Source organism: Pollicipes pollicipes, unplaced genomic scaffold, assembly GCF_011947565.3.
Source record: "Pollicipes pollicipes isolate AB1234 unplaced genomic scaffold, Ppol_2.1 Scaffold_4002;HRSCAF=4701_pilon_pilon_pilon, whole genome shotgun sequence".
Classification (NCBI taxonomy): domain Eukaryota; kingdom Metazoa; phylum Arthropoda; class Thecostraca; order Pollicipedomorpha; family Pollicipedidae; genus Pollicipes; species Pollicipes pollicipes.
In genome coordinates, this window is record NW_023596420.1 from 36,630,187 (window position 1) to 36,651,688 (window position 21,502).

Sequence of the window (21,502 nt, forward strand, 5' to 3'; positions counted from 1 at the left end):
TTACGCTTTGTGCAATAGTCCTAAACCCCAAAATCCAGGACATGGACATGGCGCAACAAAACTTACAAGACACGCTGCAGCCACAGCGAACACTGCAGATGATTTGCAGCTCCTCGCACCGCGAGGAGTTTCGCACCAGACTGGACGATCTGCTTGCTGTTGCGTATCACGTTTTGGCCATTAATGATTATGGGCGCATTTGGCCGAGGCACGATTACTCAACGAAAAATTGTCTCTCCGATAACCATCACAGGACATTCGGTAGGCCCGGAAACCATTCGCCTTTTTCGTCTCCCATGCGCCATGCATAGTCAGTGGTCATAGCTAGGTAGGGCAAACAACATTCTTCGTCTTGACCATGTTCTGTAAATATTCCGGCTTTTCCCTCGGTACAGAAAGTTATCTGGGGTAATTTTCCGTGTTGGCAGTGCCGGACGCCGGTCCGGAAAATTGTCCACCATTTCAGATGATTTTCCGAGATTACCTGCCGGCTGAACGCGACAAGTCTTTAACGTGTGAACGACGTAAAGATTGATAATGTGCGAAGGCGGTCACGCTGCTGTCATTTTTGATACTGAACTTTTCTTACTAATGTACTTGAGCCCAATCGAACAATAAGCCGCTTGGTGGAATGATTCGTGAATAAAACGAAATCAAGTCCGAACCGCACTGTTTATTCGAGCTTACAGCTGCGCTTCGGTGTGCCTGGAGCGACCCTCCCGGTCTATCGCGGACCGCTTTACCCCCCCCCCCCCCCCCATGCTTCGCACGCATCGCAATCGACGTTGACACCACCACCCCCCGCCACAAGAGGTCCACAGCCGTCCACGTGCAGCCTAGACACGTGCCCTGGCGACCCATCCGCAGCAGCCGACCCTCACGGCGATCACCACGCTGTCGGCCCGCCAGCGGACCGGGTGGAGGTGGACAAGGCGGCGGCGGGCCGGGCGGAGGCGCCACTGACCTGACGTCCGACTCGTAGCTGCCGTCGCTGCTGAGCGTGGCCGAGCCGGTGCGCCGGTGCGGCCCGGCCGAGCCGAACGACCGGCTCCGGGCCACCGCCCACAGCGGGTCGTCGGCCGTCGGAGGCGACGCCATCCAGAGTCCGGTCAGGTCACACCCCTGCCGCCGGGTCAGCCCAGGTCAGGCCACACCTCTGTCACTGGCTCAGCTGCAGTCAGCAGTCACCCTCTGAGGTCACACCCCTGTGGCCAGGCCATCCTTGGTCAGGGGTCGGCCAGGCAGGTGGCGCTGGGCCCCTGCGGTGAGGTTATCTCAGCCAGGTTACGTTCTTTCAGAAAGGTCCCCTAACTCTAGTGCCTGTCAAGCATGAGTAGTGTGCATCTATGGAGCTGGTCATTCAGCTTTGGAGCCTGCAGTCTCAAGTGAACCAAATGGCAATGAGAAACTCTCAGCTACAGTGAGCTAAAAACATGAAATTCCTGCACTCTCATGGAACCTACCCTGACAATGGCAGCAACATTACCACAGCATGTTCTGCCTCAACATGATGCATGTGTCAGTAGGTCCGAGGATGCATGGTGAGTAAGTTGTATGGTGGCATGCAGAACCTGTAATACTACAGGCATTAATGTCCCCCAATGTCATAAATTGAGTGCTTTAATGCAACAGTACTCTATTTGTGACAGCTTGAATAACCAAGTGATGGCTCATCTTGCTTATCATCCATACATCACATCATCAGGCCCAATATTACATCACAGCACCCATTCAGCAGCCTAGCATGCCACCACAGCTTGTAACCATGTAAGCTGTGAATTTTGAGCCAGGGATGGTAGCAGCCAGCTGAGATAGCTCTAGCCAGCTGATTTTGACTGGCTTAAACTAGCTGGTGGGAACCAATGAAGCAAAAGAATGCACGACTTAAGCACAGCAAGATATTTTGTTAGCCAAGGGAGCAAAGTGAAATAGCAACAGAGAATGACAACTTATAATTTAAGCATGGCTAGTTAAGGCATGGTGCATGATGCATTATAAAAAATGTGGCAAGACTTTGGGTTAACTGACAAAAAAATCAAAATGGCATTGTAAGGAAGATAGATGACACACATTGCAGTCTATACCCCTCATTCAAGTAGTAGCAATCCTTTTTCTATTCACACCTCCTATTGCTGACACCACGTTATCACATAACTTCCCCATTACTCATCAATACCCAATTAGTGAAAAACCTTTTGTTACTGTAACTTGCAACCTATTGGATTATATATTTACCCTAAACCTAACGTCATACTATCAGTGTGCAAAATGTCACCCTGCCCCTGTCCCTAGGCCCAGCATGACACAATGGTGCAGGTATTTACCACACTCTGTCTAATCCTCATAACTTCTAGTCACTATCACATATAAAACACAGTCTAGTCAGCCTTATTAGTTTTCTGAGCAGCAACCAACAATCACTTCCAAACTCTGGATCCACCTATCTGACCTTGATGGTTTATTTTTGTACTATAAGCATGTTCAAAATAAATGAGCCAGCAAGATCATGGTGATACTTTCAAGGTATGACAATTTTCAATAAAACTTACAGGTTTTCTGAATATGGCTGGTACTATGTGCCCCAAAAAAGTTGTTGCATACAGACAGCATAATTTTAAAAACATGCCCACAGCACAATTCACTCTGTGCTCAGTGTTCAACTCTAGTATGTGCACACCCCCACACTCAAAAAGGTTAAGGCAATAATTTAAGCTGCCTGGTTGCACAGCGAATATATGACAGGAAAATTGGCATGTTGTCATAATTCGAGCAATTAAGAAATTAAACTTGGCAAACCAATACATATTTTGATAAACTAATTTACCACTTGGAAAACCGCTACTCGGAGCACTGACATGTTAGTCTAACATATTTGCTCCCGTCATAGGCAAACTAGGCGCAGATCACACACCAAGTCATCGGTGCAAGTGTGAAGGTTACGAGTGCCACTCACTCGGCCAGATGCATCCAAATCACCACCAAAGCAGTCGCCAACTGTTTTACAATGCGTTAATTGTATCTGAATCACACTGTGAGGCTGGATAACTATACCCAGTACCTTGAACCCACACTACACATGAAATATTCGCCTGAGAATCACAAGTTTGTCCACTATGCCAAGGAAGCGAATTCAGTAGCTCTTTACTGATCACATTTGCACAGTTCTGACGTCATGGGAGTTCACTGGTCGACTGCGGATGAAATCATCGCGGATCCCAGAAATCCCGCCACTGCTCAAAACATCACAAACACGATGTCACGGCACTTGGAGAGAGTATTAAGCATGATAGTGTTAAGAACCATCCACGATACCGAACTCTCAAGTGAAACCACTGCTCAAAACATCAAAAACATGATGTCACGGCACTTGGAGAGAGGATAAAGCATGATAGTGTTAAGAACCACCCACGATACCGAACTCTCAAGTGAAAAGCTTGCATATCGCAGGCGGCGGGTTCAGCGACGAGCTACGCGTCTTGTCCATGCAGTGAGGCACCGGCCATACCTGAGAAGCTCAGACACTCCTCCATCTACCCCCGCTGTACTTCCGTCGGAGCAGGGGAGGCATGGTCGCAGAGTTTGAACTGTTTCACGGAGCTATGTCGCTGTGTGAGGAGGAATTCCTGATAGGACACAACCCGGAGGCGACAAGAGGACACCAATGGAAGCTAAGAAAACCTCGCGCTAGAATTCCCGTCCGTCGTAACCCGTCTAGCCCGCGGGTCGTCGACGACTGGAACGCTCTTCCACATCCAAAGGTATCGTCAACCTCAATTGAACAGTTAAAATAAAGGCTCGACGTGCACTGAACGGACATCACTTATGGTATCCCCCATCGGACATATCCCTAATTTAGGACTGTTTGGCTACCTGAACCGGGGCTTAAAGAGACCGGGGCCGACAGTCCAAACGGCCTTTTAAAATTACCGATCATCATAAGGTAAGGCAAGGTATGTCGGACACCCGTGAAGATACGCCAGTGCTGATGCTGAATACGCCCATGGGTGTCGATTTGTCTCATTTTAGGTAAACCACTACCCCCCCCCCCCCCCCCCCCCCCGCCTTCCCCCACGTTGGGTCTGGCCCCTAACGGCGAGTTCCCCCCCCCCCCAACCTTCTGGAATCTAAGGGCAAGTAGCACAGGTGTAGATTTACATTCTCTTTTGGATAGGCCATTGCCCACCCCCTAATGTCCGATTTGCCCCCCCCCCCCCAACGGTGGGTTTGGCTCCCAACCTTTGAGTCTAAGTATGTGAAGGAAATCAAAAATGGCAGCCCAACAATATGTCAATTTTAAATAAATTTTCTACTGATCATTTCACAGGTAAACAAAACAAAGGAAGTGCAAACTAAGGTGTCATTTTCCATTGAGTGCAGCTGCCTGAGCTCGCCGCACTTTTAAAGCTTCACGTTCGTACTCTGTTTACTTCAGTATTTTCGGTTCTTCCTGCACGCTGCATGTTTTTAATTATAAGATTAATGCGTCTTGTTGACTCTAACCTGCTTTTGTGCTCTTGTCTGAGTGTTTTGGCATTATTCAGCTATGTTTCAGGTTCTACGGAGTACAGCAAGTTGCATCATTTTGCCACGGCGCTTTATCGGAAATTGAAAACAAACCAGTCGCATATTATCACCCAAAACACATAACCAATTTTATAATAGATAAGGCAGAAGTAATAGCCTTATTCCTCGGAGAAAAACCAGGAGCATGGAGAAATAGATTGGTTGATATTTCGGCAACATCCATTTATCGAAACATTAGCAGAAGTGAATTCAAAATTGCCTGTCGATGATCCTACTCGCTTACCGAATTACAATTACACAAATGCAATTTTGAATTCACTGCTGCTATTGTTTTGATAAAGGCATGTTGCCAAAATATTAACCAATCTATTTCTCCATTCTCCTAGTTTTTCTCAGAAGAGTAAGGCTATTACTACTGTCTTATCTATGTGAATAATGTTCCTTGCGAATGCGCTGAACAACTTACGCAATTTTAGAATCGTCCAGCAAAAATCATCAAAACAACACTAGCCATTTCGAACATGCCTCTTATGAGTGCTGCATGTGGACTGTGGACTGCCTTGCACTACTTGTGGACTGCCTTGCAGCTGCCAGCCCGAGGTTTCCATGGCAGCCTTTAACAGTTACCAAAGCCGAAAACACGTCCAATAACATCTGAAGCAACGGAACATCAACCCTACGTCGATTAATGGAACCTGGTTTCGACGATAGATGCAAAAAGGATTGTAGTACCCAGCAACAACATCTTCCACAAAGACGGAATGGGGAAACGTATTAGAGCGGAGAAAGGGCTGTTTTAAATGCATCTAGGGCTAGGTTTCTCTCAGGCTCAGGCTCAGACTCTCTCCCATGCCCAATCATATTTTACGACACACGCCCCTGTGGTGGAGGTTCAACGGCTGCGACACACGACAGACTCGCCACCAGATTACTCCAGCGTCAGGTCTGGGACTGAGGGTCCATTTCCCAGCAGGGATAAGGTTGGAGCGCGCGGTTTACAGCGGTTGGGGCCCCTGAGTCAATGAGGAGCCGCCTGCACTGGTCAGGGCACAACACTGCCTAACAAAGGTCCTGTGTCTCCAAGTAGCCTAGATCCGGGCTGGACAGTTCGACGGGCCTGCAGAGAAGCGCGAAGGGCCTCTCCGGACCGACGATCAAAGGCCTGATTGGAGGGCACGGAGGGCCATCTGTGGGCCACACCAAGGGTCCTGGACCGCAGGGTCGTGCCCTCAAATGTCAGTCGGAGGACCTCTTGCCCCGATTAAGGACCCCTGGTACGCTGAGTGTTTCCATTTCGGCCAAAAATCACTAACACTGAACAGTCGGCTCCGTGCTGGTCTGAGCCCTGGAAGTCCATTTCCCAAGCAGGGACAAGGCCGGGACTCACGGCTTAAATGGGTCGGGATTTCGGGACTCCTGAAACGATGAAGATCAATTTATCAGTCAAAGACCCACAGCGTCTAACAGAGGGCTCTGTCTTGACAAGGAGCCCTAAGCCGGCCAGGGAAACGTTTGCCGAACAGTGACAGGGACAGGACCCCACATGCCAGCGGGTCTCTTGTGTTAGTCGGGGTCCTCTGGCGATGAAAGGAGATATGGGTTACTTATGATGACAGTACCGAATGAGACAATGCAAAGGCCCTGTGTCAGTCAGGACCCCATTACCAAACGGGGTACTCCATCCCATTCCAGCCAAGGGCCGTCGAACTGGAGTCTCTGTGCCAACTGTTTCACCACCTGCGGCGAAAAGGTGTCTTGATGCGTCAATGAGGGCTCTTGCGCTGACTCGAGGCCAAACTCTGGTGTCAGGCAGAGACGACTTATGTAAGATTGATGGTTCTGAGGGGTTTCGCATCGTTCAGGAAACACAGTCCTTTCATCGTCGGCATGATAGCCGGCAGGCAACCCACGCCTTAACGGAATTACCCCTTAGTTTCCGACTGGAAATAGAATGTGCCTCCCTCCCCAAAGTTCTACCCACTGGTCCCCTTGCCAAGAAAAGGCGAGGGGTTTCCGTAGTGTCCAACAGGGCGGATCAAAACAAGGTCAAAAATGGAAAAAGCCAGCACAAACGAGCACATCTATCCTTGTTCAGGACCAACCCGTGAAACCAACTGCATAAACAAGTTTCGAGTCTGCGTGCTCGCAATCTTGGGAACAATGATAATGATGGCGGGGGTTGTAATATGTATCAATCCAAGTGTCGTTGGCTGTTGCAGCAAGCATCGGGCAGCGGGTCCTCGATACACGAGAACGGCCGTCGTGAAATAATGCTACCGGAAGTTTGCTTCAAATTCATCCGGAACCGTTCAAAAACGAGGCTGGGCGTATACCTTAACCGCATAATTTTAGTGCTGTACGCTCAACAGCGACAGAAGCACGAAAACAGAGATCACATCTTTACTTGTTTAGTTCCACCAAAAGAGTCCAGCGCCGGTTCGCGGTGCAGTGCTAATCCGTTTCGTGCCGCTCGTTCCACTCGTAAATCTACAAAATTCCCAAGTGAAACGTGCTTTTGAATTACCTTCTATACGTACAAATTGGCATTCGTAGACGTTTAAAGGTACTTGTTTCAAAAACGTTACCATATTCGTTCGCCCGTTGGCCGCCGTCGCGTGTTAGCCGTGGTCCAACGTCACTATCACGTACGTTCACAAAGCTCCATACAAGTCATATAAAATTTCGTTGCAGCTGCTGAGTGTTATTGGCTTAGAAAATATCCGGTGAACTTTTGCATAACGAATAGCACCGTCGGCTTATCATTTGCAATTAGCTAACGTCTGGTTTATTCCGTTTATTGAATTCAAAATATATGCAGAAAGTATCTTTCGGTGGCTTCTGGCTTTCTCAGTTAAATACTAACATCTAAACAGAAAGAATAAAATCGTGCACTCAAACTCAAGTGAGCCGATCTGGTGATTTTTTTTTGGGGGGAGGGGCGTTTTAGAGCCCTTTGTCAGCCATGTGCCCCTCCCCCCCCCCCCCCGCATCGCCAAGACTAGCTGCGCTGATGCGTGGGCGCGCCTATTGAGCGTCGAATATGTGTACCTAAGTATAATCGCAACGCCACTGAAGAGCCAGGTCAGTTAACATCAGTGTTAAATTCCACCCGTTATGCATATGACATTGCATTGACGGGGTTCTCATTTGCTCGAACTTAAGCGGGTGAGGGTCGCTTTCCCTTTAGAGGCACAACAGCTTGGAGCAGTGTCTTCCAGAAGTACAGCCGGCTCCAGTGCGTGTTTTTTTTTAACGAGCGGGGAAAAGATGTTCTCATTAGGAGGGCATCTGCCTGACCGTATTTGGGGAAAGATTGATAGCCATGTTCTAAAATCATGCATGAGGGGCGTGCTTAATTTTTTGTTTTTCATTAGCTGAAGTGCTCATGTTCTATCAATGAAAATTTGGTTTGTGATAGCAGCATATATTGTGAACGCTCTATTATTGTAAAAATATGAATAAATACACCACAAATTACTACAAAAACATGATGATGGATTACGCGTAGATTTCAGTTTTTCAGTATGTTAGAGAAAAGTGCAACCGCACCCCTTCAGCTATCATGCATTCATGAAAAGCGGATGCAACTTGCCAAATTTCCACTTGTTATTTTTATGGCTACACACATAAGTCTTTAACAACATATAGTAAGTGTGCGCCATATATATATATATATATATATATATATATATATATATATATATATATATATACATCATATGCGTAAAACAAATGTATAGCCAAAAATAGTCGACCAAATCTGCGAAGCTTTTCGTATCTGTTCCCTTACAGCGACTTCCACCACTCTGGCCCTCGCAGATGTTTTGAAAAATCGACAGCCATGACAAGCAGCATATAAAAAATGGGAGCTCAAAATTATATGAATTTAAAAGACGTTTCTAATAACTATTTCGTCCGTAAACGGAACAACGTAGCCGACAACTTCGAAGTCGAATTCAGTTACGTACAGCTGGCTGAGCTAATCACGCATTAAAAGCTTAACATTCGTACCGTGTTCACTGGAGTTTTTCGCCGGAAGCTGCGTGTTTTTTTTTATATTACACGACGTATGCACCTTGTTGCTGGTCTAGTTTTGTGTTGTTTTCTGAGAGTTTTGGTATTACTCGGCGATGTTTTCAAATCTGCAGACTGCAACAAGCTGCATTACTCTTTCACAATGTCTTATAGGAGAGTAAAACAAACCGGTCGAGTGTCAGCATCCAAAGCATGATAGCTGTACTAGACATCTACGTCCGGAAGCATCCTTGAGATGTGCTGACCTCCACTTTGGCACGGATCTCCACTGGAACAGCGATGAAAACTACCCATCGACACCAGCCTACTAAACCAACTGTGGGAATCATCCGACGGTGACCAAAACAACACCATCCGTGTTCAACATGCCAAACGCTGGCGCCTCCTTGCATCCTGCAGCCCGCCTTGTGGCCACCGGCCGGGGTGTCTGTGATAGTCGCTTATAGGAGCCCAAATCTGACTCACTTTTTATTCCCAAAGCCGTCCACATGCAGCAAAGTCTTAAGTCATGTAACGTAGACCACGCGTCGATTACCAAAGCCTGGTATCGACGAACAACGCTTAACAAAATGATGGCAATGTCTGACGACATCTCCCACAGATACAGATCGAGCAAAACAACGTACTTTCTCATTCTGGTGGAGGCTCAAATCCCCTAAGTTTAAGAGAAAAGTGGGCCAAATCCGGAGATGAACGTGTTCTAAGCGGAGGCTCAACGACCGTGACACGCGACGGATTCGCTTTGATTCCTCCACTCGACACGCGACGGACTCGATTATTGCACAGCCCAGCTCAAAGTACAGCTCCAAAGCGAACAGCGTCTAGGTCACGAGGCAGGAGGAGGGAATCGCTGTAAGGTGACCAACAGCTTACGCCAACCCACGACTTCGACCCAGTGAAGACAAACTGCAGACTGAATCGGTTTCTCGCTTTGCACGTAGCACAGCAATAAAATGTTGAATGCAATAAATTACGATCCACAGCGATGCAATTTCGGATTTCGAAAATATTCTGTTTCTGGCACGGAAAGCTGATGCTGGCAGAAAAATGAAACATGCTTTCAGTGTTGAAACTTTCAAAACAACAGAGCATTTATCACAGAGTAGACATGCACATCAGGCAAGCAAATTTCAAGTGCACATTTGTATTCATGCTGGCCAGCTCGGTGGCGCATTGAATAACGCGCGAGTGAATCTTGGTGACAGATCTTTGGTTCGAGCTTAATTTCGGTAGGGTTTCCTGGACCTAGGGCCCCGTCCCCGGATGAACGATGCGAATGCGTCTTCACAATGCGTGTCCATTGAAAGGAGCGGGGACAAAAACGTTCTCAAAGTTTAAAAAGCTTGAAAAACGTTTGAAATTGCTCCATATATTTTTCGCTGATGGATTTCAAAGAAATGACCACCTTCTCCAGGCGAACAAGTGTATTGCATAGTACTGCTTATGTTTTACTCCATTTCGGTCTATGCTGGTGTTCAGTCCACGGGCCACTCAATATCTATGTAACCCCCCCCCCCAAAAAAAGGCAACACCCCCACCACCGGCCGTAGCTTTGTACAGAGGCACGAATGAACAATTCCAATGTGAAAAGCCCCGCGGTTTTTCATGAAGTCAATTGAATCCTGCTAGTAACACCACATTTACTTCTAATATAAGCTGATTTGCATCTTCTGATAGCTCCTGGTCTGTCGTTCAGGCAATAGAACTGAACGTAAAACTAAGGGAAGATGACCGCTCAGAATATCACACTAAATCCGGCGATTACCGGTCAAAAACTAAGAGTGCCAATCAAGGGGGGGGGGGAATCTGGGAGTGGGAAATGCCCTCGCCCATTTTGTGAGGGGGACACCATAGCGAAGCGTGGCCCCTCCCTTGACGAAACTCTGGAGCCGCCCCTGGGACAGACCAGCTGGACAATGGGTTAGTTATGACCTTCACAAAGACAATCAAATCAAGTTCCAATCAATCAAATCAATTCAATCAGTGTTCAAATCAATCCGCCGACTCTGTCGTTTACAGCGCGAGGAACTTTCTGTTCACACATTCACGATTTACGCGCAGTGTGTTTGGTTCACTATTTCACCATTTCCACCGCGTTGTGATAATCGTGTCGAGTACGTTCATCGTTTGTGTGAGATGTTATGCTGTCAGTCGCTTGAGCAGAACGCGGTGCATGTTTTAACACGCGCCCGAGTGGCCGGTTGAATGCCCTTCGCTCGAGTGGGGGTTAAGTTGACCCCCCTGAGATATAAAAACTAAGACAGCTAGAAACACCATATCTACCACGTGGGTTGGCCACTATGTGGACGCACTTGTGTCAAGATTTGAGGTTCCTGGGTCATGACCTTGGGTCAAATAAGATTTTAAAAATGTCCAACCCCAGATAAGTGTTTTAAGTCCGCTGGACATTCTCACGCACCCGCCCTAAACCTAGAAACCTGTTATAAGCTAGAGGTCAACGGGTTTAATCTGAGGTCGGTGACCTTGTTCAACTTATAACGTCAAGGTGACTAAAAACTGTGGAATCGTTGTTAATTTTTCCAGTCAAATAACGGCCAGGGATCACGCTAGGCGGCAAGTCCTAAAAATAAAATGTTGGCCAGGGTGGGGTTAGCTGTAGGTCAGTGACAAAATCTGGTCTTTAAAAAAACTCATGAAGCATGTCTGCTGCTTTTCTTGTCATTAACAAATTTGGAGTGACCAACAAAAACTACCTTTTAAGGGAAGCTCCCGGCTTAAAAGGGATGCCAATTTTGACTTCGATTATTAATTTTGAGCTTTGTAATTCTGACTCTCACACCTCACCCTAGGTCAATGAACTTTGTTGTAATTCAAAATTCAGTGATGTATTACCTAAGAAACCACCTCAGAGGTGCATGCCCTCGTCTTCAACCCGATCTCCGTTGTTGTATCACGTTGAACGATTCCCTAGAATTAGCCTCCGTTGACAGACAGGGCCTGGGTTTGACCTGCTCTAAGTCAGCGACCTTTCAAAGTACGTCGTATTTGTTATACTGAAAAATCCGTTATTCAGTTAACTGCAGCGCCGCGCTTTTCGGAAACCATTTTGGAAAACCTTCGGGGGTCAAATTGACTCTCCACCCCAAGCGCGTGTTAACACGCGCCCGAGTGGCGGGCTGAATACCCTCCGCTGGTGTGTGGGTCAAACTGACCCCTCTCTAAGATCTTGACAACTAAGATGGCTAGAGGCACCAAATTCGCAGGGTGGATTGCCTGCACGTGAACTCAAGTGGCAAAATTTGGGGGTTCCTACATCATGACTTTGAATTCAAATAAGGTTAAACAATATCAAACTCCACAATGGTGTCTCAAGTGTCTCCAGACCTCCCCATGCATCCACCGTGAAGCTAGATACCTGTTCTTAGCAAAAGGTCAATGAGTCAGTGACCTTGTTTGACCTTTATAAGGTAAAGGTAACCACGTGTCCACGAGACTGCTTCTATTTTGCCATTCCAATAAGCTTCAGGGATAACGCTAGGCATATTCCCAAGAACAAATTGTTTACCCGGGTCCTTTTAAGTCAGTGACCCATTCTTACCGTTAAAAAGCCCATGGAACACGTCTGTTGCGGTCCCCGTCATTAATACATTAAAAATTGGCGGCAAAAAACCATGAAACCAAGCTCTGGAGTAAAAAGCAGGCTGGTTTTGATCTCGTTTTGACTCCGATACCTGACCGTAGATCAATGTAAATGGTTGTAATTCCAAATTAGATTATTTGATTGCCTAAGGAACTATCTCAGAGGTATGGCTTCATCTAACGCTCCGTTGTTGCATTACATTGCGCGACTCCCAAGAAATGCCTTTCGCTGACAGTCATGGCTCGAGTTTGACCTGCCATAGGCCAGCGACCTTACAAGGTACACCCATATTTTACATCAAAAGATCCGTTTTCAATTCTGGAAAGCTATGTAAAGCTTGGCGCGGCTACGGCGCGCCGTTCGGAAACAATTCTGGAAAGACTTTGAGGGTCAGTTTGACCACGCCCGAACGCGTGTTAATCACCATATCGACACTTTCGCGTCACGAGAATGTGAGGAAACAGCTTCTCCGCCCTGAACGTTGGAGACGCGTCGCCCACGCCCCCACAGTTCACTGCCCTTTCAGCTGGAGAGATTGGCTGACGATAGCATGGCAAATTGGGGAAATTGTCATAGTCATCAGTGACGTCACCAATTACGCGGCAGAACCAGCCTTCCCGACGCCTGTGCGAGATTGGCCAGAGCTATCGTTCGGAGAACTAGATCTATCGGGGCATGTAGTGATCTAGACCTATCGGAGGACTAGATCCTGATTTCTGAGACGGCTAGGGTTCTTTTACCCGTCCCCAGGTGGTCGCACGCAGCGGGATATCCCAGGCAGTGCCGCTGTGAGCGGCGATTGAAGCGCGGTGGTGCAAGGTGACAGAAGCGCTTGACTTGGTGCTGAACTAAGTCACCAGTGATGTCACCAACTCCGTGTACCTCCAGCGCCCCGCCACCGTCAGCCACATCTCGGGCGCACACGATGCGCAACAGCAGTTGCTAAAGCGGTATGCACTGACGAAAACGCTACATAAATCATGCCAAAAACTTTTATTTCCGAACGCTTTATGAGTGGCGTCCATGTTCTACTACCCAGATGTGGGACATGCCACACCTCACAAATTGACCGTTGATTCTCGTTTGTTCTCACACACTCAGGACAGTCACAGCTAAGAAGGCAAACGTGATAATGCGAGCAGCGACAGCTGACGGGGCAAAGGCAGCAGTGTGACGTCGCAGCATCACGTACGCGTTCGGATTGACCCCATCTGACAAGGCATGCCTGTGGCAGCGACGACGGTCGGGCGCCTGCCCCTGTAGGGGCGCGGGCCCCTAATGGCCACCACCACAGCGCGGCCCGGTTAAACTAGCTAACCACGGCAACTAGATGCTGCCCAGACAACCGACAACTGGCGTGGCAAAGTACGGCTTGGGTACGCTACACTTATCACGTGCGGTGCCCCTGTCTCCTCAAAGCTTGTGATGGGCACTACAACATCGACGCGAGTGTTCCACAGTTGTGTGGGGTTGTGAGCTGAAGTCGTCGTCTTGAAGATCATTCGGTACAGTTCACAGCTGTCCCTGTTAACGCATAAACCCCTTAGTTTCTGAGCTACACACCCGCGAAGATGTCCATATTTTTTAAAGGTTACCCCGGCATCCATAACGCCTTAATGTCATTAAAATCATGTCATTACAATAGCCATGCGGCGATCAAGGCCAGGAAAAACATAACTGTCGAGTCGTCCATATCTGGCGTTCATGGGCACGATTTCCACATAAATCAGCCGTCAACTGGCACTCAATCCATATGGTGCAAGGCACCATGACGTAACCACACAATTACGTATTAAGGAGCATATCTACTAAACAGAAAAAGCTGTATGATCCGAACCCTACGTTTCACTAAAGGCTCCCGACCTGAACTCACCCGCTGGCCAATCTCCTATATGCGACAAACTTGGCTGATATAAAAATGTGGGTAGTGTAACAAATCGTCGACAAGGCACAAAGCACAGCCACATCCTAGACGACTCATATGTCCCAAATTCCTTGCATCATATGGAACTTGGAGAACAAGTACGCTGGCAGAAAAATCGCTCACGTGTTCACAAATGATAAGTACACGATGGACCCAGTGCAAACGATTTGCCAGATGTAACATGCGTTTGACATAAGACTCCGCCCACCCCGAGCCCGACATCCATTGACGAGTCCTCACCGATGAAAGCAAAAGACACATTGATTGAGCACAGCCACACAGCATCTGCGTCCACCGACAACGGCGCACTCCACTTGCACCTCACGTTGGCGTTGGAACTCCGCGTGCGACCAAACTCAAAACAGCACGAGGCTCCAGCTACTGGTGAGCCCGTCTCACACCTTGTCCCAAGCCGCGTCGTCCAGGCCGATGACTGGCGCTGGCGGTCGGGCGGCCGGCGCGCGCAGGTGCTCCACCAGTAGCTGCAGGTCCTCCGGTGAGCGGAAGAGCCGGCCCTCGGGCAGGCCGGCCAGCGCCGGCCCGGCCGCGCCACCCAGCGTGACCGTGAACACGCGGTCGTAGTCGAGCGCTAGTCGGGCGTTGCGCACCTGGCGCAGCACGCTGTCGTACTGCTGGACGAGCGGGCGCGCCGAGGACGAGGCGGCCTCGTCCGGCGCGCCGCTGCTGACGAACAGCAGCCGCGCGCCGCGCAGCGGCTCCAGGCCCAGCGCGTCGTGAAGCGACGGCTGCCGATGTAGCAGGCCCAGCAGCTCACGGTTGCGGAAGTCGCGCACGTCAACACCGTGTTCAGTCAGGTACGAGCACAGGTGGTCCAGGGGCAGCGGCGCCAGCCGATCCAGGCCGCGGTGGAAGATGAGGGTCATCGCGGCGTCCGACCCCGTCGCCTTGGCGGCCGGCGCCAGCATCGTGGCGTCGCCGAACGGCAGCCAGTTAGCCCACGAGTCGCGGCGGCTTCTGCTCACGATGCAGAGGATGCCGAAGGCGACGGCGCAGGCGGTCACCACGCCCAGCACGATGTACAGACTCTTGGACGACTGTCTGCTGGGTGCCGCCGGCGGCCGCGACTCCTCGTGCGCCGTCACCTCTTGAGTGATGACGCGGACGATCTCGCCCGACGCCGGGCTGATGACGTGCATCGGAGAGACACGCACCTCGTACCTGCCAGGCCGCGCGTTGAAAATGACGATCTCGCAGTTGTCGGCCGTCCTGCATCTCACCGCCTTCGTCTTCGAGCGCGTGTCGTTGCTCCTCATGGTCACACGCAGAGACCGAAAAAAGTATGGCGCCTCGTCGTCCACCACCTGGCGCACCTGTACCGCCATGTCCCCGCTGGCCGTCTGCGTGAGCCAGACGGTCACGTTCCACGCCGTTTGGTTCGCCATGCCGTCGACCCACAGTTCGGCCCCCTTGACCTCGCCTATGAAGCCCGCGCACTCGGCCTCGTCGCTGGGGTCGCACGTGCATCTGCCGACCGACGGCCGGTACCTGCCGGCGTAGAACACCGTCCAGCTCACGCGGCGGTCGGCCTCCAGCACCACGCTGCGGTTGCGCTTCTTCACATCGCGCCAGCTGCAGTCCGAACAGCTGCCGTTGCCGGCCACCCAGCCGTCGTCCTGCAGCACCTGCAGCCGCATGTCAGTGCAGTTGCAGCCGTATGGCGCCCGCACCGTAACGTTGCGGCTGCCACCGCGCCGCTGGCCGACCAGCAGCCGCGGGTTGCACGGGTTGTCGGCGGAGGCGGCGCCCAGCAGGCCGACCGCCAGCGTCAGCCAAAGGACGGTCTCCATGGCGGCCCGTCGCCCTGCCGAGACGCGAGGGTGCCGATCAGTCGCCGGCAGTCGGGTTTCCGGGTCTCTCCGGGACGGGTCTCCGCGATAGCAGCGGCGCACACCGCCTGGGACGGGTCTCCGCGCTAGCAGCGGCACACACCGCCTGGGATGGGTCTCCGCGCTAGCAGCGGCACACACCGCCTGGGATGGGTCTCCGCGCTAGCAGCGGCACACGCCGCCTGGGACGGGTCTCCGCGCCAGCAGCGGCGCACACCGCCTGGGACGGGTCTCCGCGCTAGCAGCGGCACACGCCGCCTGGGACGGGTCTCCGCGCCAGCAGCGGCGCACACCGCCTGGGACGGGTCTCCGTGCGAGCAGCGGCGCACACCGCCTGGGACGGGTCTCCGCGCTAGCAGCGGCACACACCGCCTGGGACGGGTCTCCGCGCTAGCAGCGGCGCACATCAACTCGCTGACATCCACCTTGTACCATGTGCAGGCAATGCAGCGAAACATTTGCTGACAAAGGCACGGGGGATCCACCGGGGTTACTATAGAAGAAAAGAACCAGGCTGCATCCAGCCGCAAACCAAACCAGGCTGCATCAAACCGCAAATGAGGAAAAGTTTAGATTCACACACAACTTAAGCAAATTAGATCGATTTGCAAAAATCATGTGACCATCCAAATCTTTCAATTATAAAACTATATGGTCTATCAAGAATGAACTGACAGTGGGCATCAAGCACCAATGTCAGCAACAAGAAACTTCCTCAAACTCTTTAGACCTGGGAAGTCCCCCAAAATATGGTCTTGACAATGATATGCAAATTTTTTGGTTGGTGTGCTTTGTTTGACAAAAACACATTTAGATATCCCAGGGGACAAATGGGATTTTTGAGACAGGTCTTTTTCAAAAATGTTTTACCTGCATCATTTAGCACATGACAGAACTCATCAATGTTCTTAACATTAGAACAAGCCCTTCATGAGCATTACCACATACACCTTCCAATCAACAATTGGTGAGATGCCTCCATGTCAACTGATCATCCCAGGGACAAAATGTCACATATGACCATGTGTAACTTCAGGAGTACATTTTCTCAAGTTTTGACCTCCCTTCTTTGAAGTCATGTAATATTTTGGGAACAGTTTTCACTCTCAGTGATTTTGCTTACTATGATCATTTTGAGTCAGATACACAAGAAGTCACCATATGCCCCTTGGACAATATAAGCTTGCTTTTCCTAGGACAACTGCAATGCTGCTGAACATACAGTTTTTCCCTGTACCGTGACAGCCTGCCTAGCAACAATCTTAACATGGGCGCAATGGTGGTTGGTAGGTGAGAAAAAAACAATGTGGCTTTCATTATGGCAGCATCCATAGCCTATAACATTATGACCCAAGGCAATGTGCAAGTGGTTCTGTTTTGGGTCTAGGGGCTGTCCTGACATTTTTACTGGTTTCACTCTGCATGCAATTTCTCGCAACTTATTGAAATGAGCTGATCTCTGAGAATTTGACACATACATGTTTCTGTTCAAGTCCATCTCCAACTCATTAACATAGGCATCAATGTGTTCAGCATACTTGCCAAGCAGTTTACTTTTGTACCCTGCACATAGAATCTTTAATGAGGAGTGGCAATTTGGAAATTACTTTTTCCTGCATCTGTGCAGGAGACAGGAATGTGCATTTTTCAAAATTTCATCTTCTGCATATAGATGTAGCACAGCTGCCCTGAGGCTTGGCCTGACTTATGAGCCTCATGACATGAGTTCCTTCCCATGACATGAGTGCCCCTTCTATATTGGATCTAGGTTGGTATAACACTTCAGTCATATGCCTGCTCCCTGTTTCACCATTACAAAAAATTGATAACTAGAAGAGAGTAAATTATTCTGAGGTTTGGCATGGCAACAAAATGAAAACTGATAGCACATGTTGGGCATTACCCAAGAAAAACATACCACAGGGGTACACAACAGGCTTTAACCATCATCACATAAAGAAACTGGATCCAGAAGCCTCAAGGAGATGTCAATGACAATATAAGCCTTCAAAGCTGATCCCTCTTATGCACATGCACAAAAAATATGTCCATTGTCTTTGATGCCTATGTCATAACAGTTCACTCAACCTCATTCACATGCACTGAACTCAGTATTCTTCAAGTACCTCGCCTCTAAAGAACTTGATATTCTCAAAGTGCTTTACCTTTTTCTTCTTCTAAATAAGGTGAAATACTTGAAGAATGCCCTGAACTCACCCAGGCCAAACAGCATGACTTTATACATTCCTACATGAAAAATGCTTTCAGGATATACTTTCCTCACAAAAACTTTGCAACATCATCATTCCCAGACATATTGGCTATCTATTTGATACAACTGGAGGCAGCCATGCCCAAATTCCAAATACCATCTTTGGTGTACAAGTGCTGACATTGTCCCTGCAGATGCTGCTGCTACACAGGACACTTTCTGCACAATGCATTTTGCTTTTCAGCCTGGCCTTCATTGACTGGCACCCAGCTTTACAATGAATAAGGTCTGTTTCAGGTTTCCTTTCCATGTCAGGCTTTACCATCAATAAACCACCATGCTTCCTAGGAAGGTAAGTGGGTGAGCAACAAAAACGTTGGTGCCTTACACTGGCAAAAACAAAGGGGGACAAGGCACCATACAGCTGCAGGGTAAAAACCCGCCTGGGCACCACCTATCCCTGCTTATCCCAATCTGCAAACAATGGGATGGGCACCACCTCCGCAATATCTTGCATCAACTTAATGTGCACACTGGCCCACTTTCCTTCAACAAGTTATCTCACCGTTCAGTTGTTTACAAAAACGACCTCTCCCCCATCTTCAAAGCAATTATCAGCTGCAAACGTCTTCCGATCACCCAACCCCCGACCTGCCCACGCACCCCACACGCCAACAACGCCACTCGACGATTACTACACGAGCGGCAAGCCACATGACAGAGCGATAAAGCCGCGCGGTGGCTCTCACTATATTTTTGCTCAACGTTAGTTTGACGTCACTGGTTCCGACACGTCAATGCGCGGCGGGTCACTGTACGCCGGACCGAATGGTGGAAGGTAACCAGAACATCGAGATATTCATACTGATAGTTAAAAAGACATTTGTTGAAGGTGCATCAAGGTGTATATGACCAGTGTGCGGACCACGTAGAACTTTACGGCGAATGTGATAACATGCTTTTAAGCCTATGCGGTTAATAATTTAAATGCGATGACAGGAAAATTAAAGACACACACACGAAACTCACTAAAAGTAGGTCAGCCGGAACATTCAGCTGTCTTTGTTCCCTACCAAAAGCAAGCAAACAAACTGCACCTGTCCCGTGCCCTGCTACCGTTCCTATGCCACGGTGACTCTGAGCTGCCATGCTCGGGACGTACTTGCCATCCACATACAGCAGTGCTCGGTCCGTGCCTGTATACATAGCTTGCCACGCTCGGTCCGTGCCTATCTTCGTCCTGCCGTGCTCGGCTCGAACCTGTCAGTCGGGCTGGTCGTGCTCAGTCCCTGTCTGTCTGCAAAGGCACCGTGAATGTCGTATATTGCGTTTTACGACGTTTAGGTGCGTTGCTACGTTTAACGCTGAAGTGATATGCGGGTAGAATTAAAGGCTGCCAAAACAGGGTGCGGAGTCAATGGCGGATCCAGAAGGGGGATGGGTACGGGAAAAGCCCCCTCCCCCACCCTCACCCACCGTGGGACCCGAAGAAGCCCATAATAGGCTCCGAAGGGCCACAGCCTGGACCTCTGGAAACGCTGTGGGTCTCAGTCACTTGGCGTGGCGGCTGGCCGACGACGGGAGGCGTCATCAGCCGTTCACCAGATAGCCAGGTGACGCTCGGCCCGGAGCGAGTGCGGGATCAGTTCCGAGAGTCCAATGGCACTGGCAAGCCAGTTTTGCTCCTCGGCGGTACAAACTTTAATGCGTAGGACACCAGCTCGCCCTCTCATGTCTCGCCGACTTCAAAACCAGACTGGAACTTACCGTGTGTGAGGTTCAGAACTGGTTCAGTGCCGATATTTCCCATATGAACGAAAATTCCGCTTTTATGATCGTTGGTTCAAACAAAAATTAAGGAATCAGCTGACTTCCACTCTAAAGTAAACGGTTTCACTCTGCGTGTCTTAAGAAGCATCAAAATTTCTGGCGCCATAGTTACTTTCTTTCTGTCATGGGATCTCGAGCGTCGTGAAAAAGCAAAGGCATTCTCGTTTCCCTGTACAAATTCCGTTATTCCTTTGTTTCAGATATTCTCAAAATAATCATCCAGGCGCACGCACCCTGTCATATCACGCACTCCTGCCCGTGTAGGGTGGGGCGAATAAGAGTCAACCGCACAAAACAAAACAAAAAATCAACTTTGCTGCAAGAGAAATTATCGGTTCCAAAATGCACCACCGTATAATTCCGGCTCCAAATTTCCTTGGACGGCCGAGGAACGCGGTCATGGTGGCCCACCGCGACGTGCTTAAGCGTTTAAAGCGCTCAAGGGTGGAGACGCGCCTCACGAAATGCGCACGCTTTTTGCCCCACGCGTCGCTGTCTCGAGTCGTGAAACGCGCCTGGGACAGACTGAGTCTAAACCCAGGCAGACACTGACTGACCGCCGCACAGAGGGCGTTCCCACATCGGGACGCAGCAGCCTGGAACCGCCTGCCATCGCGCGTCCACCAAGCCACAACGCTGACCGCATTCGAGACTGCCATCCGGGATTGGAATTTAGCCACTGAAAGCTGATCTGAGCCGGCCCATAGTGCGTTGATAGCAAGCTGATAGCAATGCTGAAAGCAAAAGTAAGGGGCCCACGAGCAGACAAAAATGACTTCGCCGACTCAGGGAGTGTTGAATGGGGAGATTTTAAAGTCATTAAAGCTGTTTAGAGGCTTTACGCTGTTGCCAGGGGTCCAATATGTTTACTTGGATGGGGAATCCGATCGTTAAGGAGCCTTCCATGTCGTCATCGACATCTTTGCAATTGCTCGGGGGCCCTACGCTGTTGCCAGGGTCCTACCTGTTAGCATGCCGGGAAACTCTTGTCGATCACGAACTTACCCTGAATTCATCACATTCGCCTGAAAGGCTCTGTACGCTGCAGTCGGGGGCCCGATATGTTAACCTACCGGAGGTGCTCTCAGTTGCTCAGGGGCCCGTTACGTTGGTCTCAGTTAACCTACCGACAAACTCGTAATACGCTCATAATACGCATACGCATCATCAACTCGTAATACGCATACGCTCCCTCTACATTGATTTTACGCCGTTTCAATTCCTGTAACTTGCGGAGGGCTGTGCACTCGAATCATGATTTGACCTGCTCGGTCACGCCCGACCGTCCGGGGGTCCTCCACATTGGGTCTTGGCTACTCCCATGGATGTGCACAAGCAGTCTGATAAGCGCTGCAACGAGAGGGCCGGGGTTGACCCAGTCGCTCGGCAAGACCGCTACGAAATGCGTCGCCGGTACGGGCAACACATGACCAGTTCAAGACGACGCGCTCCGGAACAACTTGGCGGCACACACCTTCTCTGGCCTGCGCATGCCGCGCGACATTTACAGCAGGGTGTGCGAAAGTGGC

The 21,502-nt window shown here is 49.8% G+C and overlaps 1 protein-coding gene across 1 annotated transcript; it reads right to left on the reverse strand.

Annotated features, from left to right (window-relative positions):
* Nucleotides 1–14,228: 14,228 nt before the first annotated feature.
* Nucleotides 14,229–18,813, reverse strand: LOC119093806 (uncharacterized). The gene is made up of 2 exons (XM_037216816.1): nt 18,709–18,813; nt 14,229–15,906 (listed from the first exon to the last, which is right to left on the reverse strand). The coding sequence occupies exon 2, from the start codon at nt 15,890–15,892 to the stop codon at nt 14,480–14,482; it is 1,413 nt and encodes a 470-aa protein (XP_037072711.1). The 5' UTR covers nt 15,893–15,906; nt 18,709–18,813; the 3' UTR covers nt 14,229–14,479.
* Between the last annotated feature and the right edge of the window lie 2,689 nt (nt 18,814–21,502).